The 27,932-nt window shown below is 43.6% G+C and overlaps 1 protein-coding gene across 3 annotated transcripts in view; it reads left to right on the top strand.

Moving 5' to 3' along the window:
* The window catches only part of GNAL (G protein subunit alpha L), a 224,311-nt gene extending 198,678 nt beyond the window's left edge, over positions 1 to 25,633 (top strand). For all 3 annotated transcript variants that reach the window (XM_054381568.1, XM_054381570.1, XM_054381569.1), the window contains exons 6-12: positions 14,035 to 14,089; positions 16,481 to 16,554; positions 17,409 to 17,467; positions 17,705 to 17,825; positions 19,018 to 19,148; positions 21,312 to 21,379; positions 25,413 to 25,633. In XM_054381568.1, coding sequence (XP_054237543.1) covers positions 14,035 to 14,089; positions 16,481 to 16,554; positions 17,409 to 17,467; positions 17,705 to 17,825; positions 19,018 to 19,148; positions 21,312 to 21,379; positions 25,413 to 25,559 — 655 coding nt within the window. In that variant the 3' untranslated portion in view covers positions 25,560 to 25,633. The remainder of the gene's footprint in view (positions 1 to 14,034; positions 14,090 to 16,480; positions 16,555 to 17,408; positions 17,468 to 17,704; positions 17,826 to 19,017; positions 19,149 to 21,311; positions 21,380 to 25,412) is intronic.
* The last annotated feature ends 2,299 nt before the right edge of the window (positions 25,634 to 27,932 follow it).

Below are 27,932 nucleotides of genomic sequence, written 5' to 3'. Positions count from 1 at the left end.
CCAGTTTGTGCCCATTGCCATTTGTCCTATTGCTAGCCACCACTGAAAAGAGTTCAGCTCCATCCTTGTGATACCTGATACTGAGTTTTATACATTTATAGATATTTAGATATTGATAAGCATTGAGCTCTTCTCCAGGCTAAACAGCCCCAGGTGTCTCAGCCTTTCCTCCTCAGAGAGATGCTCCAGTCCTCTCAGCATCTTTGTAGTTTCTGATGAACTCTCTCCAATAATTCCCTGTCTCTCTTGAACTGGGAAGTCCAGAACTGGACACAGTATTGCAGATGTGTCCTCACTAGGACAGAGTAAGGGGGAGGAGAACCTCCCTCGACCTGTTGGCCACATTCCTCAATGCACCGCAGCATATTTTTGGCCTTCTTAGCCATAACTGCCTGTTTGGTACAGGGTAGAGAGATTAAAACCAGAAGCATAATGTAATCTCTAAAGTAGCCTGAAGCAGGACATAATCAAGTTGTTGCATAATTATTTTCCTCATTCCTCAAACCTAACTTGTTGTATTGTTGTTTTAGCAGTCCAAATGCACTGCACTCTGAGAAAAATTGAGGAAAGTTGATGGGAATGGAAAGAAAGGTACAGAAAGTACAAAGTTAGGAATGTGTCTCACAAAATGCCTTATTAAGAGTGAACATTGGCCTTAAGAGGAGTTCCTGTCAGACCTACAGGTAACAGGGTAGTAGGGCTAGTTTTGAACACTTAAGTTTAACAACCCTTTTTGTTTTGCTTAAAGAGCTTATAGCAATTAACTGAAATTAGGCCAATTATTAGCAAGTTGGACATGGTCACTCTGTCCTTCTTCCTTCCATTTTTGTACTAAGAATTCATCTCCTCACTTCAGCTCCGTGCTCTCCTCCAGTTACCCGAGGTAATCAGTCAGCCAAGCCGTAGGTGTTATGACCAATTGCTTGAATATATTCTGTGGTTAAATATATCCTGTTCCAAAATGGGCAGGATAATGGTGATTTCACAAAAATATTTCAGCAGCAGCATTTGCAAAGAAACAGGAATTTTCTTACGAGTCTAATGGTTATGTCTAGCATTCGTATCTGCACTGCTACACCTCTGCTTGATGTTCTTCTTTTCACTTGGTAGTTTCTAAGGCAGCTGATCATACATAGATGTTTATGTGGTACTGATTTTCATGTATAGCTCCGAAGTATGTTGTGTGTGGGAAGAAGAAGAACCCATCTGTTCCAAGTTACAATTAGAGAATTGTAAGAACTAAGAAGTTCTGGGGCATGGCTTGACAAATTTGGGAATATCAGGCTTTGAGCGCTAACCATTAGAGGTGAAATGTTACTGTGTCTCTTCACTCTGCTAAAGGGAAGGCAACAGGTCTACCTCTGAATAAGGGGTGAAGTGGTTCTCTTGGGTGTAGAACTGCTGGAAGGATATCAGACCTCATCATTCTTCTGCCCTCTAGCTCCTAGGCCGTTAATTTTTTGCTCTGTTGCCTAAATTTTCATGCTTTGAACACCGTCAAGCTAGTATCATATTCCAGTAACTCTGAGAGTATGCTGGTGAACCACACAGCAGCCCTGTGCATTGAAGAGCTACTCACAGAGTTTGTGTCCAGCATGACCTTCATACCAGGTAAAGGTGCAAGAGCACAGTGACAGAGCTGGGGCAAGGATTAAGGAGTGCAGAACAGCAATGATCTGCCACCATGCCTCTTAAATGGCAATAAGGAAATAGGCATCTTACCAGATGTTCTTCAAGGTCTGCATTAACACTTTCTCTGTTGCCACTGTGTAGGAACCTGGTCACCTTCCTGACTTTGCTGTAGAGCAAATGTTTTGATTTTCTTTCTTTGCACTGCTGATGTACTTCATGTCTTACATGCAACCCTGGAAGGCTTATTCTCTTCTAGGATGTGTTAGGAGCCTTCATATTCCTCAAATGCTAGGTAGCTGTAGGTCCTGTCTTGGAGCCTCTAAGGCATCCTCATGAGACCTGGTGCTGTGATCCAAATGTTAAGCCTTGGAACTAGCAGCAGTCCTCCCATTTAACCCCAGCAATCGCTATGACTCCAGCCATATCAATTCTGTGGGTCATGTCAACACCTGACAAACAACATGGTGTAGGTGAAGTCAAACCGATCTTCTCTCTTGTAGCCCAGGATTTTAACACTCTGCTTCTTTAACTAACATGTCACCAAAAAAAGCACAGATCTGAAAACAGTAATAAACATGCACGTGTGCTTTTCCTGGACAAGAGCATTCACCACCATGAAGAGTTCACATTTCGTCATCTGGGCTTAATGGAGGCTACCAGCATCCTCCTTTTTGAGTCATCTGGTTTGACTTTTAGATGTCTTGGCAGCAAGTCCTCTTGCAGTGAGCTTGGACTGGTGCCACGGGTAAACACAAACTTCTCGTTACTTCCTTTTAAGTCTGTTTTTCCTTACCTTTGCTTCTTCTGTTTAGGGCTTTTTCTGCTTTCTCTTTTATCAGCCTTCTATAGAAAACTCCAGTCAGACTGGTTTTTCCTTTCTGGCAGTCATTATAGCAGACTTATTATTCCAAACCACTTCCACCGAAGTGCTCTTCAATTTCCAGCAACCAGTGCTGTTTCTGACCTGGATTTGCCATTCTTCAGGGCTCACAGCACTTGCTGAATTTTGTATGCTCTAAGAGGATGTCCACAGTGGAACAGTTTTTGAAAATAAAACCATCAAACAGAATGTGCAAGTTGCACTAAAATAATTTTTTCCATATCACAGCAAGAAACTTGCAAGTAACTGGGGTTGCTTAGCTTGGAGACAAGGAGGCTCAGGGAAGACCATCTTGCTCTCTACAACTCCCTGAAAGGAGGTTGTAGCCAGGTGGATGTCAGTCTCTTCTCCAAAGTAGCAAATGATAGGACAAAAGGAAATGGCCTCAAGTTGCCACAAGGAAGTTGTAGGTTTGACATTGGGAAAATTTTCTTCCCCAAAAGGGTTGTCAAGGCCTGCAGCAGGCTGCCCGGGAAAGTGGGGAAGTCCCCATCCATGGAGGGATTTAAAAGATGTGTAGATGTGGTGCTGAGGGACATGGTTTGGTGGTGACATAGCAGTGGTGGGTTAATTTGATGATCTTAAAGGTCTTTTCCAACTAAAACAAGTTATGATTCTAAGTAACAGGGAAAGCTGTATGTTCAAGATCCAGTGAAAATACATTTTGTTAAAACTTCTAACATCCCTGACACCACTATCCCTGGTGTTACCTACCTGGTTCTTGTAAACCTGATGCATTTTACAGCTCCAAATATTTTCAAGGGTTTATCTCACAGTTTGGCTTCCCTGAACATAAAAGTCAAAGTTGGTTTTGAAGAATTCACCTGAAGAGGTGGAGGTGAGGTGTCCTATGCACTTTAATTAGTGGGACACAAAACCAGGGGTTTGATCTCTCATTCTGTCTAAAGGTACCTTCTCCAGGTCATCATGGGGCAGTCACTTTCTGCCCATGTATGTCCTCTGATGTTTCAGTTATTCTCTACTTCCAGTGCCAGTCTGTGTAGTTGCTGGAAGGTGTTCAAACTTTGTTTTACTGAGATAGTTGATAAAGAGATCCTAGTCTGCCATACATCAGCTCACAAAGTAGTCAGGATACAGATCTCTCTGGATGGAGTATGAGCTCTCCATTTTCAGGTATTTTTGGTCCACTGTTCAAAACCAGACTTAAAATTGCAGAATGTGCTCCATGTGGCCTTTACATTGCAGAACACAAATCTGTGTCTCCATAAACACTCCATGCATCAGTGCATCAGTGTTCCCTCATGAGGAAGAAGAAACTTTGCTGAAGTCAGTGGATTCAAGCTGGTGTGAATGTGGTCAGATGTGCACATCTAAGCCTCAGATCTTATCAGCGCTTCATTCTTAGTCTGTGTTTTGCATGGCCACTGCAGCCCCAGGAATAAAACATCTGATCACACACAAGAGGGAAAATACTGTCCCTTTAAAAATAGATAGATAGATAGATAGATAGATAGATAGATAGATAGATAGATAGATAGAGCTTTCCTCTTCTTCATCTCTTTACCTGTGTTCTCTTTCCTTTGAGATCCCACGAAGCAGAAGTTGCAGATGATGAATCTCATTTCTGCTGGAGCTTGTTAACCTTTCTATGTGAATGACAGTTTTCCAGATTTAAGTCTTAGTCAGTGTTTATGTTAAGAAGAGGGTTAATGATGGTCCCCATAGGCCCTCTCACTCGGAAAGCAAAAACATCTGCTGAGCCAAAAAGTGGTTAGTTTGCTAAATTTAGAAGGAAGAAATGCAGTTCCCAAAATTCACACTGCTTCTTAACAAATGTAGGGAACCAATGGGGGCAAGCAGTTCTGGAAGTCATGCAATTTGTTCATTTTTTTGTTTGTGTGTTTAGTTCACATATTTTCAATTTAAAAAATAGAATGAGATTACTGTTATTAGGCAGAAAGGGGCTACTATTCAGTTGAACTTTTTGTGTGTATGTTTATTAGGTTAATATCTGGACACATGCCAAAGCCTGTGAAGTTTACAGATGTTCTTGCAGTACACACACAGAAAAGACAACTTAGCAGTGGATAAAGTCAGGTTAAAATGGATGTCTGCTAGGGAAGTCTTTCAACTGAGCACACAGACTAGGAAATCTCTTCTACAGATTTTAGCCATCTTTCTTCATGTTGCCATATGCACTCCTGGTTGGTGCCAGCTCTCTAGCTCGGTGTGGGAGAGGGTAACCTGGTGAATGGTGACGAGCCTTTGCATGTGACCTTCATCATCTGTCTTTGTTTTTAATGTCTCGGGCAATGTTGTCATCTATAACTATGTTTTAAACTAGAGTTTTCCTGCCTGATGGGATTGCCAGGTACCATAGTGTGCTGGTACCAATAAAGCATCTTGTGATGGCTTCACTCTTGATCCCTTAATGATGACTGCTGCCTGCCATAGCCAGGGCAAGAAAACAGAATGGGTTACACACTTCCCTGTTGATCTTATCATGCCACTGACAGGCGGTACAGACACTGGGACAACAAAATTCCACATCTTGCATCTGTAAGAGAGATCACCATCGGTGGACCAAGACCCTTCCCAGTTTGCTGCCCTTCTCCCTCTGAAGTAAACTCAGAGAAGCTGCTGCTGCCATGGGCAAACACATAGCACTGCCAAGCATTGCAGCCCAAGGTGGCTATGTCCTGCTCCCCATCAGGCTGGTGGGTGGGCTGATGGGTGACCTTCTTCCAGCTGCTGCCTCCAAGCTGCATCCCACCTCTCCTGAGCAGAGGGCTTGCCAAATGCTTCAAACCACAAATCCTCAGACTTTACTGGCCTGTAAATAAGCCCGCGGGTTTCAGGCATGACTGTACTTTGCTCTCCTTCTGAGGCTCCTGGTTGACCTTCACATCTCCTATCACAACAGTTTACTTGCTGGTGAGCCATGAGTTGCAGATGGGTGAAGGTGTGTTTCTGTGGATAAATCCCTCCAGTTTTTGGTAATCTCCAAGCAGCCCTTGGCCAACCCTGAGCAAGATAGTGCAAGGTGTACTGGGAGGTTGGGAATTAGAGATAAAAAGAGGGAAATATGGCAACTGGAAAAAGGTAAGTAAAGTAAATTCTGAAGAACTTTATTAAATTCAGCTCCCACCTGTATTCTAGCAAAATATCACTCTGAGGTTCAGCTGAACTTTAGTATCTGAACATGTTCCAGTCAAGATGCCTAGAATCTTTACTGGAACATGAAGATTGCACCTGGGATCTCCAGCAGAGCCACTAAGATGATGAGGGGACTGGAACATCTACCGTAGGAAGAAAGGCTGAGAGACCTGGGGCTTCTTATCCTGGAGGACACTGAAGGGGGATCTCATTAATATTTATCAGTATCTAAAGGATGAGTGTCAAGAGGATGGAGCCAGACTCTTTTCAGTGGTGTCCTGTGCCAGGACAAGGGTCAGTGGGCACAAACTGGGAGACAGGAGGTTCCATGTAAACCTAAACAAAAAATTCTTCATTTTGAGGGTGGCAGAGCATTGAAACAGGCTGCTGAGAGAGCTTCTGGAGTCTCCATCTCTGGAAGCATTCAAACCCCACCGGGAGCTGTTTCTGGGTGCTTTACTCCAGGTGACCCTGCTTTAGCAGTGGGGGTGATCTTCAGAGGTCCCTTGCAACCCAAGACATTCTGTGACTGTGGAATGAGAAGGGCAGGTGTAAGACTGGAGAGCCGTAGGCTGGCTGGGCTGAGGGAACCTGGCCGGGCACAGGGAGCCTGGCTGGGCAGTGGGAGCCCAACCTGGCTGAAGGAGCGTGGCCGGGCCGACGGAACTTAACTCGACTGAGGGCAGAGAGAGCCCATCCCGGTAGAGCAAACCTGGCCGAGCGACGGAGGCCTGGCCGTGCTGAGGGAACCTGGCCGGGCCCAGGGAGCTTGGCGGAGCCAAGGGCAGAGAGAGCCCGGCGGGGCAGGAGGGGTCGGGCCGCGCCGAGAGGACGTGGCCGGGCAAAAGGAGCCGGGCCCGGCAGAGCAGGGGCAGCCTCAGGTCGGCCGGGCCGCGGTTGCCCCCTGCAGTCCCCGCATCACCAGGCCGGGTCTCCCCGCGCCCTGCGGGCAGAGAAGCATCTGTCTCGTCCCTGCTGTCATCCTCCGTCTTCACGGAGTGCCACGCCACCGCCAGCGGCTGCAGAGCCGCCTGGAACGCGGATAGCTGCTTTTTAATCACCGGGAGGGAAAGGGAAGCCCCGAGGAACCGGCATTCTTAGCAGATGCCAAAAACGCTCGATAATGAGTGTTAGTACCCAGATTTCCAACCCTGCAGGAAAAAATATGCAATTTCAGCAGCATCTTCAGCGTTTGCACTGGATATTTTCTTCTGTAAGAGCTTGTGCAAGAATTGGTCATGCAAAACTCAGTGGAGGTGAACCAGAGTAGATCCAGAACAGGTATGGATCCCTCTCTTCCCTTCTCCCTCTGCTGTTGTGTTTACTCTTCCTGAGGAGCAACTGTAGAGTGATAGAGAACGAGAGACGGAAGAAGCTTTCCCTACCACATGTATTTAAAATACAGTGACTATTTAAATTTGTCAGCAAAATCCTTAGCTGTTAAATTTTACCATCTTCTGGGGGATTTCTGTGGATATTTTCAGCAAATTATTTGGGAAAATTAATCCTTTAGGGGTTAGAATATTACCACAGGCTATTTTCATTATGTCTTCCTCAGTTACCAGGAAATCTATCAGATTGCTTGAATCACAGCTGTGGAGCCTTAGGTGTTCTGAAAACCAGAAATCTGTAGTCTCCTAGTTCAGATATTACAGGAAGAACTAAGAAGATAGTAATCCCTAGGGTGATTTATAAAAATATATTTTATGGAAAAAAAGAAGGAAAAGGGGTGGGGGGTGGGGGGAAGAAAAAGTTCAAATCTTGATGTTGTCCCTAATAACTACAACAGAAAAAAGGTAGGGGGAAGTATTTTTTCCATTTCAGCTCCCTAGAGACCTGGGCAGGTGTTCTCATTGTGAATTGTTTGCCTCACCTGTGACTTACTACAGCCCAAAGAGAGTGGAATTCAAAGCCCCAGTTCTGGATGGTTTCATGTAATAGGCTATGGTGCTTCTGCTGGTTTTTTTGAGCCAGGATGAGGAGTTTGTAACACCCTCACCAATCTATCAGAAGCGTTTGCTGGTGCTGACACCTTAGATGAGGGGAAAAAATGAGATAAGCTACAACCTTGTAGATTTGCTATGTTGCTTTTTTATTTTAAAGAGAATCATTTTGGTGTGAGTTTGATTTGTTGTTTTCCATGGTTACTTTTTGATACGAGGCCTTTGAAATGTTGGAGTGAGAGCATAAAAAATGGTGACGAAGATTTATTAAAAGGTGTAGTTTGTTGTATTGATCTGTGGTTTAGCACTTCATCTTCCCAGTTCTTTGGATGTCAGAATACACTTAAAAATACAGCATGAGGCTTGTGTCTATTTATTATTCGCGAGACATGATTTCTCCTTTAATTGTGACTTTGTTTGTGGGGTCAGAATATCTATACAGAGCTACGTAGTGATTTACCCAGTGAGAAAAGGAATTTTAGGTACAATTACCTCCTCTTTATTTGTGCATTTATGATTTTTTTTCCAGAAATCCTTATATAGCTGCTACTGCTGCTCAGATTGCCATGGTTTTTGAAGAGAATAATGCTTATTGATAGTTCCCACATACACTGGCATGCACATCTAAAATCTGTACTTCTGTGTTCACAGCTTGCATAATGTAAAATTTAGCGATTGCTTGTCAAACTGTCAGCTGAGTTTCCTAGGAAACTCAACAGAAGTTATTTATAAAACTACAGATGAGGTTAATAATAGCTATAATAATATCAGCAGCTCGTGATCAGGGTTTTTTCAACTTTTATCAGTCCATTTTTCTTTCCTTTTAATTTGTCAGCAAACCAAACCGCTGCATTTCCAAACAGAGCTGTGAAGACTGGCCTTCCAATATCTTGCCTGGCTGAGTTAAAAAATAAGAGTAGTTTATGCTGTTCCATATAAGGAAATGGAAAGCACCCTACCATAAAATTAAGAACCTTAATGCCATATAAATCATAATACTGAATCCTTTATAAATAAGACCCCAATTGTGAAGTATAATCCTGAGTGTGGGTTTCTATAGAAGCTACTGAATTGGAAGACCTGTCAGAATTGTAGCAAGGGATAACTCTGTGAAAATAATTTTATCCCTGAGCTGGGGAAAAAACAAAAAGAAACAAACAAAAAAACAGGATCTAAAAAGAGATAAAAGAGGTACTGGTGTCCATTTTTACTCATTTTTCTGCAGTTATGTTTTCCTTGCACTGATTCTTTGAGTAGAGTCATAAGCATTGCCACGGCTGGGAGGTATCTTCATACTTTAAGCACTTAAAATTGAGATTTAAATCATAGAAATTTAAAATCTGCTGATATGTATATATGTAAAAGCAAGCCTGTTATGACAGAACATAATTACTAAATGCATTTAGGATTAGTAGAAATTAATATTCTTTAGAAAGAAATTTAGAAAGTGATTGCAGTTTTCCCATTTTAATACAGTAATGAAGATGAAGTTACTGTGTTTATGTCCTTATGGTCCTTTATGGTCTAGCTTATGATTTGAGCTAGACCAAAACCAATTCCGGTCAGTGCTGTGACTTCCCAGCTCAGTCTCTGCTCAGTGAGGGCACTTTCTGAAGTTCAGGGCAGGTTTGCACAGCCAGTGGCTGCTTCTAGCAATGAGAACGCTGATGTAGAGTTACTGCCAAGGGCTGGGCTGCAGAAAGGCTCTGGCTTAGACTTGTTCCTGTGCAGACCAAGGGCACTGCCACATCCTGTGCCCCACCTTGGGGTGCAAGAAGTCAGAGGTGGCACCTGAGGGGATGAGCAGACAGAGCAGGTGACCTTAAACTGACCAACAAAGGACATTATCTTCACGATTGAGCTGAGGGATCACCAGGGTCAAGTTCTTTTTCATTGGCCAGTGTCTGAGGAGGATTCTGTCTGCTCTGCCTTTGATCCCGATCCATGAGTTCCTAAATCCAGTCCAGAATCCATCTCCTGAATCTGGTTCCCATCTGCTACTGAAACTTCTGCCACAGTGTCAGTGGTGATGGTGACTAATTGCCATCAGGAGAGCTGGGTTCAGCATTGGCTTTGTGTATGATTGTATATATTTGATTTTGTTGTTATTTTCACTAAAGTTGTTTTAGCTTTCTTTTCCAATCCTTAAGTCTCTCTTCCTTATTCCCTTTGCTCTTCCCTTTTTGGAAAGGGAGAGGAGATAGTAGAGAGCACCTGTCACTCATTTAGTGGCCAGTCCAGCCCTAACCCTAACCTTTGGCAGGCTCAGTCACGAGGCAGTACTGGAATACAAAATTTGTACCTACCATGTGCATTACCTGTCAGAGCTATTTTTTGATACTGTGCTAATTAACCAAGTATGGAGCTTATGTGAAGGATACTGAGGAACTGATTTTCTTTCAAAAGGGGAAAGTTTTTTGTGTTTCAGTGTCTAGAAAACTCAGTGAACATTTAAAGTGTTTGCCAAAGGATTCTTAGGAAGCCCACCTCTCACAATGAAAAGGTTCATTTTCTGTAAAGCTACAAAAGTCAGCCAAATCTTAATAGTGGTTGCATGACAATTTGTTGGTTGCTAGTGATGCCATTGCAGTTCAGTGCAGTGGGGTGGCAGGTAAAACCTTGACAATTATTGCATTTAATTTAATACAGATCACATGTGGCCAGCAACCTTACAAGCATAAAATGTTACAGATGCTAAGTCAAGGGATAGGTTTTAAGTGCATGATACTTGTCAGTACTTGCTGTCTCTTAACTGTGGCAGTTTAGGGTATTTGAAATGGATCCTTTTACCAGGAGGAGGCTGATGATTGGTGTTGATCTGCTTGAGGATGGGAAGGCTCTACAGAGGGACTTGGACAGGCTGGATCGATGGGCCAAGGCCAATGCTATGAGATTCAACAAGGCCAAGTGATGTCATACACCTGGGTCACAACAACCTCATGCAGTGCTTTGGGCTTGGGGAAGAGTGGATGGAAGGCTGCCCAGTATAAAGAAAGACCTGGGGGTGTTGATCAAGAGCCAGCTGAACATGAGCTGGCAGTGTGCCCAAGTGGCCACTAAGGCCAACAGCATCCTGGCCTGTATCAGGAATAGTGTGGCCAGAAAGAGTAGCAAAGTGGTTGTCCCTCTATACTTGGCCAGGTGAGGCCACACTTTGAGGAGTGTGTTCAGTTTTGAACCCCTCACTACAAGAAGGACATTGAGGTGCTGGAGTGTGTGCAGAGAAATGAAGCTGGTGAAAGGTCTGGAGAACAGGTCTGGTGAGGAGTGGCTGAGGGATCTGGGGTTGGTTAGCCTGGAGAAAAGGAGGCTGAGGGGAGACCTTCTCATTCTCTGCATCTCCTTGAAGGGACGTTGGAGTGAGGTGGGTGTTGTTCTCTTCTCCCTAGTAACAAGTGATAGGAGGAGAGGAAACAGCCTCAAGTTACACCAGAGGAGGTTTAAATTGGATATTAGAAGAAGCTTCTTCACTGAAAGGGTTCTTAAACACTGGAACAGACTCCACAGGGAGGAGACTGGATCCCCATCCCTGTGGAGGCATTTAAAAAATGAAAATGTGGTGCTGAGGGACATGAGCACCAGACGTGGGAGAGTTAGGTAATGGTTGGATTCAATGATCTTAAAGGCCTTTTCTAACCAAAAGCCGTCTACAGTCCTATCCAATTTAGGAGACTTGCCTCCTTCCCAGCCCTGCCTATTTGTAGCATAACCCGGTGTTAGTCACTCCTCTGTTCCTTAGCTGTTTGGAAAATGAAAATGCTAACAACCAATAACCTTCTTGAAGTGCTATTTGTAGAGGTGAGTGAGATGTGAATTGGTTCTAAATACCGCATTTAACCATTTTGGATCAATTCTGCCAACCTGACCTTCAAACTAGGGAGACAAGATGTATCATCTCTGATGTATACATCAAGTCCAGAAAGAATTCTGCTGCAAGGAAAGCACTGATTCCCACTGCTTTATGAAGTTTGTGATGGCAGTCATGTTTGTGCACAGATATATCTCTTACACTCTTAAGCAGAGCTCTTTCTGTGTCAGCCATAGTCAAGGAGCATTTTCTTCCCTGACTTCTGTCACCTCTCCTGATCCTGAGCTGTGTAAGCAACCACTCTGTTCACAGAACTTTGCTGGCTCTCCCTCAGGCTCCTGCCTGTTTTCTACAGGCTTGTTTAACCTGCAGGCACTGCCACCTTTCCTGCACTCAGAGACCTGGATTTACCCCTCAGCTAACCTTGTAGCCTGACCAAAAGTGGCTGTTTCTGAGCCTGTCAAATCAAAGAAACTGGACAGAAAAGTTTGAAACAGATTTGGAAATACAGGAGTGCTTCCCGAATGGCAAGAAAATTACCTCTCATTTAGGAAGGGATTCAGCTTGAAGGCCTTTTTGGGGTTTTGGCTTTTTTGCCTTTGTTTTTCTTTTCAAGAGGAGAGTTGTGTTAAGGATAGGTGCTCCAGTTTAAAGTACATCACTCTGCTGTGGTGTCTGCGTTGCCCATGGTGTTAACTGAAGTTGAATTTGCTTAATCAGTATTCTCAAGGTTTTGAAAATCATCTGACCAAAAGGTTGGGTCTGAACATGGCTGTTTTCTCCTGGTACCTGTAGCTGACTATAAAGATGCACTTTGATTCTAGTAGCTTTTGGTGGGGGAGAAGGTTTTGTAAAATTATTATTTCCTTTAGAGTTTACTGAATATAGTTTTGTAGTTTTGTTATTGAGCACCCCTTGTCTGGAGCTAAGCCATAATTTTTTTATTTTTTTTTAACAATATCCTTAGCTGTCACACTTTGATCATCCAGAAAGAAAAGCTGGATATTCTCACTGTAGATACTACATTTTGTTTCCCTGCTTCAACAATGGGGGTTCAAAAAAGGAAAAATAGTCTAAGTAAATATATACGCCGCGTATTTTCTTTTCCTTTCAGTTCATATCCGTGGGAAAATGGTATGAGAATGACAAACAGGCTTTTAGGGGGGTATTTTTTCAACTGGTCAGCCTGTGTGACCCCTCTGTTAACAGTGAGTCACATTGGAAGTCAAGAGTTCACCGGGGTTTTGTCTTTCCCACTGCAATTAAGTAGATTCCACATGCACACCCAAGTGAAATTGGGGAGGAAAACTTGCCAGCTGATACAGAAATCTTGATAATATTGTAGCAGGACGAGTCAGCTGGTGGGATATTCACTGTCAACTTCCAAGTAACAATGCAGACATTCAAGAAAGCTTCTAAATCATATGGGCAGTCTGGGGAAAATGTGCCCACTGGGCTCACGTGAAATCTAAGAAATGGGTGGGAGTGAGAGAGGAGAACCTGCCTATTTTAGCTGTACATGGAAGTGATCACGCCCCTATACTCTGATCTGGTGAGGCCACAGCTTGAGTACTGTGTTCAATTCTGGGTGCCACACTGTAGGAAAGACATTGAGGTCCTTGAGAAGAAGAGCAATGAAGCTGGTGAGGAGATTGGAGGGTTTCTTGTATGAGGAGTGGCTGAGGGAGCTGGGGTTTAGTCTGGAGAGGAGGAGGCTGAGGGGAGATCTTATTGCTCTTTACAGCTACCTGAAAGGAGGTTGGAGTGAGGTTGGCATAGGTCTCTTCCCCCAAATAACTATCAATAGAATGAGAGAAAGTGGGCTTCAGGACATAGTTTAGTGGTCATGGTAGTTGGGTTACAGTTGGACTCTATGGTCTTTTCCAGCCTTAGTGATTGATGATTCTACATGAAAAATCACTTTTTTGCATCCTTAATACTGCCATTCTAGCCTGTCAGAAGAAAGAATTAAAGCTTGAAAAGGTGCTGTAAATAACTGGAGAATGTGGTTCCCTGCTTATTTTCTGATTCCCTTTTCTCTCACCCTTCCCTGCAGTTGTAAGGCTTTTTTCCACGTTATGCATTTCGGTGAGATAAAAGAGTCAGATTGGTTAACCTTCGCCTCAAGTCCGTTTTGCCTTCCTCTGCTAATGCTTTAGTTGCAGTATGCAGGGCAGCATATCAATCCAAAGCTATTTCTGTACATTAACACCCATTTCTGCTAACATTACTGAGCCTGTGTTTCATACAACATGATGCTGGACTGGCATTATGCTAAACAAAGGCAATACTTCGCCTCATTTTCCCTTTTAAACCCCAAAATCTTTTATATGTCTAAGCAACTATACAATGTTGTGGCACAGGGTTAGTATGGTTTTTAGTGGACCTCACAAAATTGTGACTTTAACTGTATTTGGACCACGTGTGGGTACTGCTTAATGGTAAATGTGGAGCTCTATAGAAACAAAGTCTGGGTATGAAGCTGTTTGGCTGAGATGGAACCTCCATCAATGTAAGCAAATTGTCAGGCTCGCACCTTCACCACTGGGCTTGTGTTTTGCTTTGCAGCAGGAGTCTAAACCAGAAAAGGCAGTGAAAAGTGTTCTACTAGGCAGTATTTTACATGTCTAAGTGCATGTTTGGTTTTCTTCCAGCTTTTTGGAAAGAATTGACAGCGTGAGTATGGATGACTACACCCCCACAGATCAGGTCAGTGTAACTCACGGGGCAGGGGCTGAACCAAGACACCCTTCTGTATGGTTTCTTCACGTCATCGCTTTTAGTCCCAACAGCAGATGGAAATGGGGCATGCCACATAGTACTAAAATGCAATCTAGCAGTTTAATTGATGGGTGTTAAAGAAGCAGAGGCTTTTGGGGAGTGCAGGCTTGTCTTTTGCTGTTACTACATGTAAATTGGATTCCTGTAATAAGTCTGGTAGTTCTTCTTACTCTCCATTAGTAAGTAGCCTGTAGTGATAGGACAGGGAGAAATGGTTTCAAACTAGAGAGTAGATTTAGATTGGATGTTAGGAACAAGTTCTTTAACAGGAGGGTAGTGGAACTCTGGAACAGGTTGCCCATCTCTGGAGATACTCAAGGTCAGGCTCAACAGGGCTCTGGGCAGCCTGATCTAGTTGAGGATGCCCATGCTTACTGCAGAGGGGGGTTGGACTAGATGACCTTTGGAGGTCCCTTCCAACCCAGACTGTTCTATGATTCTCTTTCTCACAAACAAAGCAAGGGGAACAGAAAACATAAACGCAAAAGCTCATGGTTTCCCTCACCAGCCTTCACCACACAGAAGCAGTGTCTTACTTCACTTTGGCAGACTTATTCTGAGGTCGTTATTTCTCAGTGCTGGTATCTCCCTATCATCTAACAGTCTCAGCCAAAATTGTGGACCACATCATGAACTGCAAATAAAGGAGGCAGGAGAGAATCTTTGCACTGGTTCAGTCAGTCCAACCAAGCAAGATGTAAAAAAACACAGTTGTCAAATCTCTTTGTGCAATTGGGAACTGAACATCAGAGAAATGAAGTGACTGGCCAGAGACCACACAAGGAAGAGTGTGGACAGAGCCTGTTCCTTCAGACCTAGCTCAGCTCCATAACCACAAGCGTGTCCCATTCCTTTGACAGACTCTTTAAGGTATCCTGATACAGAAGGTAGCAAAAGCCTTGTGTTATAAAGTGAAGCTTGTATAGTTGACCCAATACTATCAATTACTAAAGTCCTCCAGACGTTTTCAGGCCAAGGCAGTAGCAATGGGATTTACTCTATTTAGGCCTCATGGTCTGATTTCATCATCGATATCACTCAGCTGGGGAGAGAAGTCAATGAAGCAAAGCCTCATTTCTTGTTTCATTACTTATGTCACTGTTGCCATGTTTGTTCCTGGGAGGCCCTTTCTCTACCTGTAGCAGTCCTTCATCATCTAGAATTTTTTCCTGGTATTTCCTTTGGGAAGAAGTGTCCTATGACTCCAAAGTTCAGAAGAGACCTTTGGTGTTTGACAGGCAGAAAACTTTTGCTCTGAAGAAGGATTCTCTTTTGCTTTGGAGCTTTCATCCTGTTAGCTGTATTAGTTATCCTGTTGAATTAACTGGTAAAAATCACTACTTTCCCTTTTTCCCTTGCTTGCTTACATTTTTTGGCACTACCCCAAAATAATGACTTGAGTACGCTTTCCTTCCCACTGCATGGCAAGGAGAGCTAAGCTAGACTGGAAGGGCCCTTCCCTTACCCCGAGAAGGGAGCGCTCCTCTCCCCAAGCAGGCAGCCTTGCCCAGAGGTGGCTTTGCAGGGTGGTTCATCTCCACCAGGCAGCCACCAGCCTTCTCCAACCTCCAGTTTCATTCTGCACCTGCTGCCTGAGCAGCAGTGCTGAATAGTCAAGGCTAAAAACGCTGCCTGTGCCAACAATGGCACCTGGTGAGCTAGATGCCTGAGGTATGCATAGAAATTGCTTTTTGCCTGCTTCCTTTGAGAATCTAGGAAATTAGTCTTTTTCTTTTAATTACTAAAAGAATGTTATTTAAGTTGTAAAGTTTAGCTGGTTTGAAAAATAAGGAAGAAATGCCAGATTTCTGTACAGTCTAAGTTCTGTTCGCCCGTGCTCTGTTATAGAGCCATAATTACCCAGTCACAAGGCATTCCTCTGCCAGGATTCCTGTCTCACTACAAAAGAGGGCAAAGTGAAAGTTGCCTGGGCAACTGTGAATCTGGAGTTTTCTGACATCTGAATATTTGGCTTTACGAGGTGAAGAACATATTTTTCATAGTTTTATGTAATTTCAGATCTGATTATCCACATCACAGACAAAATGATATGGCCACCAATAACAGTTTTCAATGTGCATAAAGAACATAAATAAGGTCTCCTGCTTTTCAGGTGTGCACAAGCCCCATGCAGAGGTGATGTTTGTGTCTATCTGTGTGTTACTATGGACAAACACAGATATACCAACAGGTTTGATTGAGCTTTAAATGGAACATTTAAGACATTTCATAGAAAAAAATGTTCAGTGCTTTTAAAAGCAAATATTGGGAAAAAAAAACAAAACCCTTGCTAATCAGCTTCTGTCTTCTCATTTGCAGGACCTATTAAGATGCAGAGTGTTGACATCAGGGATTTTTGAAACAAGATTTCAAGTAGATAAAGTAAATTTCCAGTAAGTTTCTTAGTAATCATTTATGAATCCAAACTAATTTTTAACTTAGTTCAGATGTCTGTGCTCATGTGTGCTTCCTATAGTAGGTTTAGGGTGGGAGCTGGGGTTTTCTGGTGGGGTTTTTAGCTTTCTTTCCATAGATCCCAGGAAAATCGCCTCATATTTTGTAAAAAGAGCTGATGCCAGCTTTGTGTATTGGTAGTGCTCTGTTGTGGGGTTGTGTGTGGCTGGTTTTACTAACTGGTTCCATGGTACAGCACCATAAAGTCCTCAAATATTTTTGAGGATAAGATCTTGCTGAAGTCAGAGGGAATCCTGCCACAAGTCAGATCTTGTACAGCAGACCAAGGGGCAATAAATTTCTCCCTTCTTCCAGGGACAGTAGGCTCTGTGCTTGTTGAAGTTTTACGCTGTGCCTCTGTAAAACACCCACCATAGGGCTGCATCCTCTCACTAGTTCTTTCCCAGAAAGGAGACAACACTGATGGGGTAGAGCTGCCCCCAAGTCCTTGTCCTTACAGAGATACACTCTCCCCACCACCCTCCTGAATATGCCCATACCTGTCCTTGCTTATAATGCTGTAGATCCAATCTTACATGCCACATGTGCTTCTGTGGGCTGGAAAGGTCAAGACTTGGCCTAAAAAAGATCATGTTTCTCATTTTATGGGTCAGTAGTCTGCTCCTGGCAGAGCTGGGCAGCTCTCTGACATGCAGCGCAGTATCAGCAATTCCCTCTCCCTTTGGGCAGTCCTTGGGGCTCTCAGGTTTTCAACCTGAACCCTCATGCTGCATGCTTCATGTGACTTTCCTAGTACACATAAGTGATATAACATCCTATGGCTTTTTAACAGCATGTTTGATGTAGGTGGCCAGAGAGATGAGAGAAGAAAATGGATCCAATGCTTTAACGGTAAGGAAAAACATTCCACATTTTTATTTTGAGCTTATTCTCTGGAGTATGAGCAGCTTAATACTTACATTGATACAGAGTGTGTCACTAACACAGGTGTCCACTGTCAGAGATGTATTCTTGGGGTGGTTTTGGCAGTTTGGGGAGTAAGGGCAGTGTTACCCTGAGTATGTGCTAGGATAACAGAGATGTTCTTTCCTCTCTCCCTTCTTTCTTTCCTTTCTGTGCTCTGCCCAGATGTCACAGCTATCATCTTCGTTGTGGCTTGCAGCAGCTACAACATGGTCATAAGGGAAGACAACAACACAAACAGGCTACGGGAATCCCTGGACCTTTTCAAAAGTATCTGGAATAACAGGTAAAACACCTCATTTCCCTCACCCTTCCCACTTCAGCTACAGTTATTCTTACAAAACAGGACCCCCCCTTAACGTATGCTCAGGTCTCTTACTCAGAGAGCGTCCAGGTAGGGCCACGGTGCAGGAACAGTGCACAGAGCATTTCACCACTGCTGCCAAAACAACACAGGGTGTGGGGACAGCTGGGAAAGGGCAAGCTCCCTGTGCCAGCTTCTATGGAGAGGAGAAGGCTCCAAGGAGACCTTATTGTGGCCTTCCAGTATCTTAAGGGGGCCTTCAGGAAAGCTGGCGAGGGACTTACAGGATGTCAGGTAGTGATAGGACTAGGGGCAATGGAGCAAAACTAGAAGTGGGTAGGTTCAGATTGGGTGTCATTGCATTTAATTCACCAGCTCTTGCTGTGCTGAATACCCACAGGGGCAGCCACTCTCGTAGGGCTCTTCTCTGAGAGCTGCCTTGTGGGTTGGTATTGCAGATCTGATTTGATTGTAACTGCCATTAAACCACCAACCTGCCATCAGTACATGTAAATCACAGACCACACAACAATCTGAAGAGGTTCCTGATGGGGAATAAGTAAAAACAATGCACAAGGTAAGGTCATGAGGTTTTCAGCACATACCTGTGAGGATGCTCTGCACTGAGAAGTGATTGAAGGTAGAAGGAGAAAAGTGTTAAGGCAAGGCCCGGAGGGAGATCATCGCAGTGATGGCTGGATGTTAATTGGGGAAGGAAAGGAATTTTGATTCATCAGACTACCCTAAAAGATGGGATATCTCTGTGGGTGAGCTGTGAGGTAAGACAGCGGCAGATTTCCAGCCTTTTTCTTTTGGTTCAGCAAAACCAAATAAAGAAGACAGTAGTGTCTGATGTTGGACTGGGTGCTTTTAGGAAATAACATTTTGCTAACTTGATATCAAGAAATGAATGTCTGAATATTGTCCCCTACGGTAGTGTCTACTGAGGAGTTTATAACTGTATTCACAGATCCTACACCTGTCCCACCAGCACAGGCACAACCCGGTCAAAACAGTAATTCAGGTCATCTTATTTTTTTATGTTGAAGCCTGTTCCACACTACTTCACTCTGTCAAGGCAGGGATAACCAGTAAATTTTCTATGGAAGTGATGTGTTCACCTTGGTTAAGGTGTCAGAGATCTAACACAGTCCTGTGGTTTGTTTTTTGACAGGTGGTTACGGACCATTTCTATCATTTTGTTCTTGAATAAACAGGACATGCTGGCTGAAAAAGTCTTGGCAGGGAAATCAAAAATCGAAGATTACTTTCCTGAATACGCTCATTACACTGTACCTGAGGATGGTAAGGGCTGGCAGCACCCAGGGGCTAGCATGGGCTAGCATGGCCGAGCCCCTAGTTCCTCTCTCTGTCTCTCAGACACACACACAGTCACAAGCAGAGAGCATTCCTTCACACAAATGCTGTTCATGTAAGGAGTGTGCTGGCAGCGTGTAGCTCAGAGGTGCCCAGGCAGGGTCTGAAGGGGCTCTGGCTGCTGGAGAGGGTGTGGGAGGCTGCTGCAGGGCACCTGCTTTTCCCTGCTGTGGAGCAATCCACAACCCCGTGAAGGCAAAGCTGCTGGGCGTGTCTCTTCCCTGCCAGATGCTTCTGCCTGTGGTGCTAAACTTCATTAGGATTTCGTTAGATGATTTTGCAGCCATTCTGCATCCTCCATCACTGCAAGAGTCCAGCCATGGCAGATACAGTGGGGAAGCCCAGCAGACCAGCAAGGGAGTTTTTCCTCTTTTGAAAAGAGGAAAACTACAGCAGTAAATACAAAGAGAGCTGTGACGACGGAGCCACTGACATGAGTTTGGCTTCTTATCATTTCAAGTAGAGTGATTCCTGCACCACAGTAGCATCACAACTAAGTAAACTCTGATATTTGCTTCCCAAATATCTCAACTGTGCCTAGCAAAAGTGGTCAGACTTCTACTTTCTGATCACTAGTCTCTGCCTTACCCCAGTGGTGTTCTTGGTGTGGTGCTTAACAGCTACCTGTCAGAAAAGGCTTTTGTCCTCTACTAACCATCAACCACAGCTGAGGTTATGGAAGTTAGGATAGTAAAAGGCTGGAACTTCAGGAGTGTTATGCTGAGTTTCAGGTGGATTGGATAAATAAATTGCCATACACCCTGAGTTAACCTGGTATCAGTTTTATAATGCTGAGGGCTTTCAGAAGAAATCTTCTGTCACCATCACACAAATTTCCCTCTCCCAAACAGAATAAAGTAGATTTTGGTGTGTCTAAGCAGGCCTTCAGAGCAGATACCCAGAGTAATCCAGAATATCCACACATGAAGCAGCTCTCTGCTTTTAACCTGTTCATTTATCCCTTCATTTCAGCTGGACTCTGAGATGCTGCTGATGGTGCTGCAGTTCTATGTTTTCCCCTACCAAGAATAAAAAAAAATGTGTATCCATACTCTGATAACTTCTTTTCCTTGCCATATTGTTTTATCAGCATCTGATAGTAATAGGACTAGGGGGAATGGATCCAAGCTAGAGGAGGGTAGATTTAGATTAGACATTAGGAAGAAGTTCTTCACCATAAGGGTGATGAGACACTGGGACAGGTTGACCAAAGAGGTGGTGGAAGCCCCATCCCTGGAAGCTTTTAAGGCCAGGCTGGATGTGGCTTTGGGCAACCTAATCTAGTGAAAAGTGTCCCTGCCCATGTCCAGGGGAGTGGAGTTAGATGATCCTTCAGGTGCCTTCCAATCCTGACAGTTCTGTGATTCTGGGACTTGGTGCCTTAGATGAGGAGAAATCACACTGAAGGGAAATGAGTAGATTTTCTCTTCATTGTATTGAGTTTTATACTTAAATATAGTTGTTACATGGCCTAGATAGAAATAAATCCATCTGATGACAGTCAGTACTGACCAGTGAGTCTCCTGCTCACCAAGAATTTAATCTAGATGCCCTTCATGGATACTCCATATAAATATTCAGCTGATTAGGGGTCTGGAAATAAAATATATGCTAAAAGATCTTTTGATGCTATCAGTTTTTTGCAGTGTAATCTTGGACTAACCATTTTTAACCCCAGATTCCTGCCTGCAGAAGCTTTATTCAGGGGATGCTGTTCTGCTGCAGAAACTGAAGAGCTCAGCTGCCTTTTCTAGTCATATTTTCTGATAAAAGTTAAACCCTAACTCCCACTTGGTTTGTATCTACATGAACAAACTTGTGGATGTGAGTAAGCCTCTTTATGATAGGACTGATGACACTGCTGCAACGATTCCAGCAATTTTCAGGCTCCTAAAACCTGTTAAATGCGTAGCCAGGTTTCACAGCCTCCTTCCATTTTAGAATTAGCTGCCAGGAACCTCCTGTGGCTATTTAACATTTTAATTCCTGTGCTGAAGGACTACTTCCTCCTTATTAGATCTTTTTATTATGACAAATAGATGATTGTTTGCTTTTTGTGTTTCTAATGTCATTTGTTTTTTAATTGAACAGCAACACCAGATGCAGGAGAAGATCCCAAAGTCACAAGAGCCAAGTTCTTCATTCGGGATGAGTTTCTAGTGAGTAATTTTGATCTTCTGTGTGCTTCTATCATAGGAAATGCAGATGGCACAGTTTATTTAGGGAAAATTGATGGGGTTTTGCAGAAAGCTAGAAGGAAAGGAGAGTGTCTGGCAATTCCCTAGTTCTTTTTAGCTGCCCATCTTGCAGAACCTTCCCTTTTTTTATGCCCATTCTATATGACGTCACCTGCCCTGGAAAGTGTCACATGTCAAGTGCTAGTGCTGAGCTGGTAGGTGCTCCATCCCTGGAAACATGTTGGATGGAGCAGCCAGATCTAGTTGAAGATGTCCCTGCAAACTGCAGGGGGGTTGGACTAGATGACCTTTAAAGTTCCCTTCCAACCCAGTGCATTCTGTGATTTCTCCAAGGGCTTTGGCAGTGGTCATCTGGCAAGAGGGAACAAACAAACTGATTTCATCCTTAAATGAGACTTCTGTTGTGCCACTTAAGAGGTTTGCCTCACCCTAGGACTGGTGTTGTGGCCCTGCTTGAGGAATCATAAAGTTTTTTGTCTAGTGACAATTACTCTTATAATTAAGGTTTCCTCCAAGGTGGAGCTGAAGAGGTGGTGTCTAAATTTTACAGACAGAAGCAGTTATCAGGCAGATGATCTCATCCCAGCACTGTAATCAGAAACAGGGGACTTAGTCCAGTATCACCTAAAGCTTCACTCCTATGGAGCCATTCCAACAGTGCAAAGCTTGTCCTACTGGTAGAAATGGCAAAGGGGCGTTCAAAAGAACAACCTGAATCATTAGAATTAAGGATTTTTTAAGTCATTTTGCATTTACAGGTGGTGTTAGGATTTGCAGCTGTTGATGCAGCAAGGAAGGAAGAAGCAATTAATTGTGTGCACACTTTGGGGATTCCCATTCACCACCTTAACCTTGCAGTTCATGAGGAAAAAGAGCAGATTATGCTGTACTGAGTTACCCCGGAGCCAATTTAAAGCCAGGTCTCTTTCAGTAAAGCTGAAATATTGTGAAGCAGTAATGGTGTCCAGGTTGGTAGGAAGATCCAAGAGAGCTAAATTATGGGAAAACTAGGGGGAACCTGCCCACTTTTGTCTGTTTTCATTATTTCAAAGCAGACAGAGGACAAGGTCCTTACCTGCCATGACTCACTGGCGTTACAGAAAGAGGCTATCTACAAAGCAAGAAGCAAGGAGGAGAGTTGTAGGCATTGCAGCCACCTAAAACCCGACCATGTGGCTGCAGCTGTGGGTGCTGGGGGGGCAGGAGAAGCATTTAGTCTGGGACCAGCACCCACCAGTAACTGGGCAGTCCCTGGAACTTGAGCATGGGACCAGAAAGGGGCCAAAGCAGCTTCCCCCTTCCCTGTGACAGGCACAGGCCTGGCAGAGAGCATCTCCTCCATGAGCAATGTCTGTGTGTCTCTCCCCTGGCTTTGTTTAAAGGAGGGAACAAAGGGGGCAGGGGAAGGTCAGCATGAAGACTGGGAATGTCCTTAGTCCTCTGATGTCCTTAGCCAGGTGGAAGGAAGCAAAGGTGTCTTACTTGCTACCTTCAGCCCTCTTGGCTCTGCTTTGTATGTTTCTTTCCAAGTCTTTTAATTTCCTTGCCACACTCTGTTCAGTTTTAATACAGGATTCAGAGAAATCTGGATTTTATTCCTTTATAGCTTCATTGTGATTCCTACTGTGTCAGTGGGTCTGCATGAGGTGTGGATATGTGTGAGCATCACCACCATGGTGTAGGCACCAGTACTGGCAAATTTGAAGCAGGTAACTGGAGCAGTTTGAGGAGGTTAACTAACTATTGCTACACAGTAGGATGTGAGAGTTAGGAAGGCAAAATATAACAGCCCCTGCTTTAGGCTGGAAAAGACCTTTAAGATCATCAAGGCCAACCAAGTCCTCTCCTAAACCAAGTCCTTTAGGACCACATCAACACAACTTTTAAATCCATCCAAGGATGGTGATGCCACCACTTCCCTTGCAGCCTGGTTAAGGGCTTGACAACCCTCTCAAGGAAGAAATTTTTCCTGATGTCCAAGCTGAGCAGCTTGTCTCATCCTGTCACTCATCTGGTTCCACCCTCCTTTCCAGGGGTTATAGAAAGCAAGAGTTTCCTCAGCCCCTCCTCACAAAACCTGTTCTCCAGACCCTTCCTCAGCTTCATTGCTCTTCTCTGGGCCCACTCTAGCACCTCAATATCTGTCTTGTAGTGAGAGCCCCAAAACGGAACCAAGTAGTCAAGGTATGGCCTCTCCAGTGCTGAGTAGAAGGGGACAGTGTATCTAGAATAGATTTATATTTACCACAGAGACACAGATTTACAGATTGCATTGGGTTGGAAGGGAACTTCAAAATCATCTTGTCCAGCCCTGCTGCAGTCAGCAGGTACACCTCCAACTAGATCAGGCTGCCCAGGGCCACATCAAGTCTGATCTTGGATGTCTCCCAGGGACAGGACCTCAACCGTGTCCCTGGGTAGCCTGTTCCAGTATTTCACCACTTTCATTGTAAAGAACTTCCTCCTGATGTCCAACCTAAATCTACCCTGCTCCAATTTCAAATCATTGCTCCTTGTGCTATCACCACAAGCCCTTCTAAACAGTCCCTCCACAGTTTTCCTGTAGGTCCCCTTCAGATATCAAAATGCTGCTAGAAGGTCTTCCTGGAGCCTTCTCTTTTCCAGACTGAACAGCCCCACCTCTTTCATCCTGTCTTCAATCCTACAGTGATTCAGAACAGAAATAGGGGTCCGTTAATCTCTTTGAAGATCCTGGAGAATTGTAACAAGATAACCAGGGGTAAAGTGGTGCCAGAGCTGAGTTAGCAACCTAAAAGGTTGTGCAGTAGCCTCATGAGAATTAACCTCCACGTGGTCTAATGCCTGCTGTTCTCTGCCACCACTGGCTTCACAACCAGGAGTTTGTCAGTTTAGTGCTGCGGGTTTAAAACAAAAGTTCAAAAATTTGCCACATGGTGGCACCAGAACAGAAGGGAAATCATTCCTGGAACATCTGCATGGCAGACTCCAGTGCTGCCAGCAGCACAGAGATGTGCAAATGATAACAACTTGTGCAAACGATGGTCACAGAATCATTAAGGTTGGAAAAGACTTCTAAGGTCATTACGTCCAACCATCGACCCAACACTACCATGCCCACTAAACCATGTCCTGAAGGGCCATGTCCATACATGTTTCTTGAACACCTCCAGGGATGGTGACTCCACGTCCTCCCTGGGCAGCCTGTTGCAATGCCTCACCACTCCTTCAGGAAAGAAATTTTCCTAATATCCAACCTAAACCTGTCCTGGTGCAACTCAAGGCCATTTCCTCTCATCACTAGTTACTCAGGAGAAGAGACCAATACCCACCTCACTGCAACCTTCAGGCATCAGTGGCTCTTAGAAAGCAGTAATATTCCAACCCCTCCACAGCATCCATAACTGGTTTTAATCTCCATTTCAAGTTTGTGATTCATATTGGACCAGACCACAGACCTTCCTTTTTTGTTTAATGATTCTACGTTTCTGTGATTCTTACGGATGCCTTCTTATAGCCTATAGCTGCCTTCCAGCACCTGAAGGGATCCTACAGGAATCCAGCCTACAGGAAGGCTGGAGAGGGAATTTTCATAAGAGTCTCTAGCAACAGAATAAGGGCATGTTTTGAAGCTGAGGGAGAGTAGGTTCAGACTGGGTCTTAGGAAGAAGCTCTTCAGTATGAGGGTGGTGAGACTCTGGAATAGGCTGCCCAGAGAGGTTGTGGGTGCCTCTTCCCTAGGGGTGGTTAAAACCAGGTTGGACAAGACCTTGAGCAGCCAAGTCTAGTTGAGATGCATCCCTGCCCATGGTGGGGTAGATGTTGGAAGGGACCTCAGAGGTCCTAAGCCGTTCTATGGTTCTGTGTCCAGAATGTCCCACGTTGTTTGACGCTCCTTAAGTCTGTAGACAGCCGAGATGTGGAAGCTGCTGGTGGCACAGCTGCTGGTGGCACAGCTGCTGGTGGCACAGCTGCTGGTGGCACAGCTGCTGACCCTTGCTCTTTGCCCTGACAGAGGATAAGCACAGCGAGCGGGGACGGCCGGCACTACTGCTACCCACACTTCACCTGCGCTGTGGACACGGAAAACATCCGCAGGGTGTTCAACGACTGCCGGGACATCATTCAGAGGATGCATCTCCGCCAGTACGAACTCTTGTGAGGGGGCTCACCGTGGAACCTGTGGTTTTAAATCTTTCGCTCCTTACTCTTTCTCTTGATACTACCCAGCACGGGGTGGAGGAATACGTGATAGAAATGTCTCTTCACTTTGTTTACTTTAATTATTTAACCTTAAAAGCTGATTTGAAGCAAGTTTGGGTTGGGATTTTTGTTTTGGGGTTTTTGGGTTTTTTCCCTTCATGCTTTTTTTGGGGACTATTTTTTGTGCCTTTTTTTTTTTTTGACATGCCACTTCTTTGTCATTCCACTAAAAAAAAAAAAAAAAAAAAAAAGCCCTTTGGCTACCTCTGTTCTCTTAGGCTTTGTTCTGTTTGGTGTGGTGTTTTTTTTTTAACTGCACGTGACCTGCTAAGTTTTTCCCAGCAGGTTAACGTCGTTTCAAACTGGTATGTCAGATGGATGACACTAAAGTCATAGCTAGCCCTCTGTGTGGGTTTTCTTTTTACCATGACATTGAAGAGTTACTTGATGGGTGAGGGAAACAGCAACAGAAAAGAAAAAAAAAAACATAAAACAACAACAAAGATTAATGCACTTTGTATCAGGTTATTAAATACTGTTGAGGAAGTAGACAACACAATGTAGCAGCACCACAATATTTATTACTCTGTCACAGTTTTTAGCATTTCTGAGTTGCAGGTCAATGGATAAAGTGACCTCCTCTTTTAAGCCGTGACTGGCACAGGAAGTAGAGTAGATGGTGATGATGATGATGATGAGAGGAATAGTGAAGACAAAAGCAATTTTGCTGGGGTTTTGGAGCTAAAGTGTCTCTGCACACCTCAGGCATTGGAATTACAGCTACTTTTCAGCCTTGTTGTATCTAGGCAGCAAATCGACCACCCTCACTTACCTTTGTTTGTGCTGTCCACAAATGATCCTTTGAGTTCAGATCATTCTCAGACAAGGGTCCTCTCCCTATATATATATAGTTTCGGTTCGGTTTTTTGTTTTACTGCTGGTTTATTATATTGTACAGACTGTAAAATGTAATATTATTTTGTACAACTTTATTGAAGAAAAAAATACTACTTGTAGAAGATCTTTGTGCCTTGATTATGGCTGTACCTGTACAATGAGCTAAGATGTAAGTATGTTTTTGATTGCGCTGTACAGCTTGATGTCAACCTTACCTGCAGCAGCGACTGGAGGTAAGAACTTTATCTGTAGAGTTTAGGGGTTTGGTTTTTTTTTTCTGGTTTATATAAAAATGCTCTTTAGTATAAAAAAAATATAAATTATGCAAATTAACCACTTACCTTTCCAAGTGAGGTATTCCAGTCACCAGATGTTGCAGCAAACATGCCTTTCTCTTTGGAAGTCTCAGCTTTAAACCACTGGAATTTGTTCAAGTGTCCAAATCACAACTTGGTGGTGTTCTAACAGGAACCAAGGATTTCTTCTTTTTTCCTTTTCTTTTCTTTTCCGTTTTTTTTTCTTTTTTTTTTTTTTTTTCCTTTCTATGCTGGGTAATTCTTTGGTCATTCATAGACCTTCACAATTGCACCGACCGATTGTGAATGTGTAAAACACCACTCGATAGAACTCTTCAACCTTTGTACCAACAGCAGCTTTCATTGTGCAAGTAAATAGCGAGAAAGAAGAAACAAACCAACAACAGCAACAACAAATAAGGTGTATAAACCCTTCTGTCTGGCCTGAGAGAATTACAAGATGACATTTTTATTTCTCTTTTAATAAAGAGACACATCAGAAAATCGGGGGTTTTTAAATTTTATTTTATTTTAACTCTGGTAGAATCAGCACCGTGTGAATATTTCTCAAACTTGAATAATTTATGCAAACAACACTCTCAAAAAAAAAAGTTGTGGTACAGTATGGTGTATCAGAAGCAAAAGAACTGCTGTAGCAATAAGGCATGTCCTTTCTAGGAACTATTAACACTGCTTTATCTTTTATACCTAGGTGTTTTCTGTCTGTGACTATAAACTTTTCCTGTGTCCAAGATAACCTGTACAAATGTCTACAATTACAGTTGCAATAACAGAAACCTAGCAGAGTGTTAGACTACTTTATGAGAGTCTTTTACCACACTTTGGACCATTCCCCCACGGCTTCGTTTTAAATTTAAGGAGAGTTTAAGAGCTAGCAGGTTTGATTAATTGTTGCTAAAAGCAGCATGATTAGTTAAAAACCCCAAGCAGTCATCTTGGTAAACCCAAACTGCAGATTGAGAACTTATGAGTCCTAGAATCATAGACTTGTTTTGGTTGGAAAAGACCTAGAAGATTGAGTCCAACCTGTTGCTATTTGATGATGAATAATCCCACTTTAGATATTATAATATAACCATTGCCTCGTTCCAGAAAAGTGCATACTTTGATATCTGTAT

The sequence above is a fragment of the Indicator indicator genome, chromosome 6 (genome assembly GCF_027791375.1).
Source record: "Indicator indicator isolate 239-I01 chromosome 6, UM_Iind_1.1, whole genome shotgun sequence".
Lineage (NCBI taxonomy): Eukaryota > Metazoa > Chordata > Aves > Piciformes > Indicatoridae > Indicator > Indicator indicator.
This window is presented reverse-complemented; position numbering and strand designations above follow the sequence as displayed.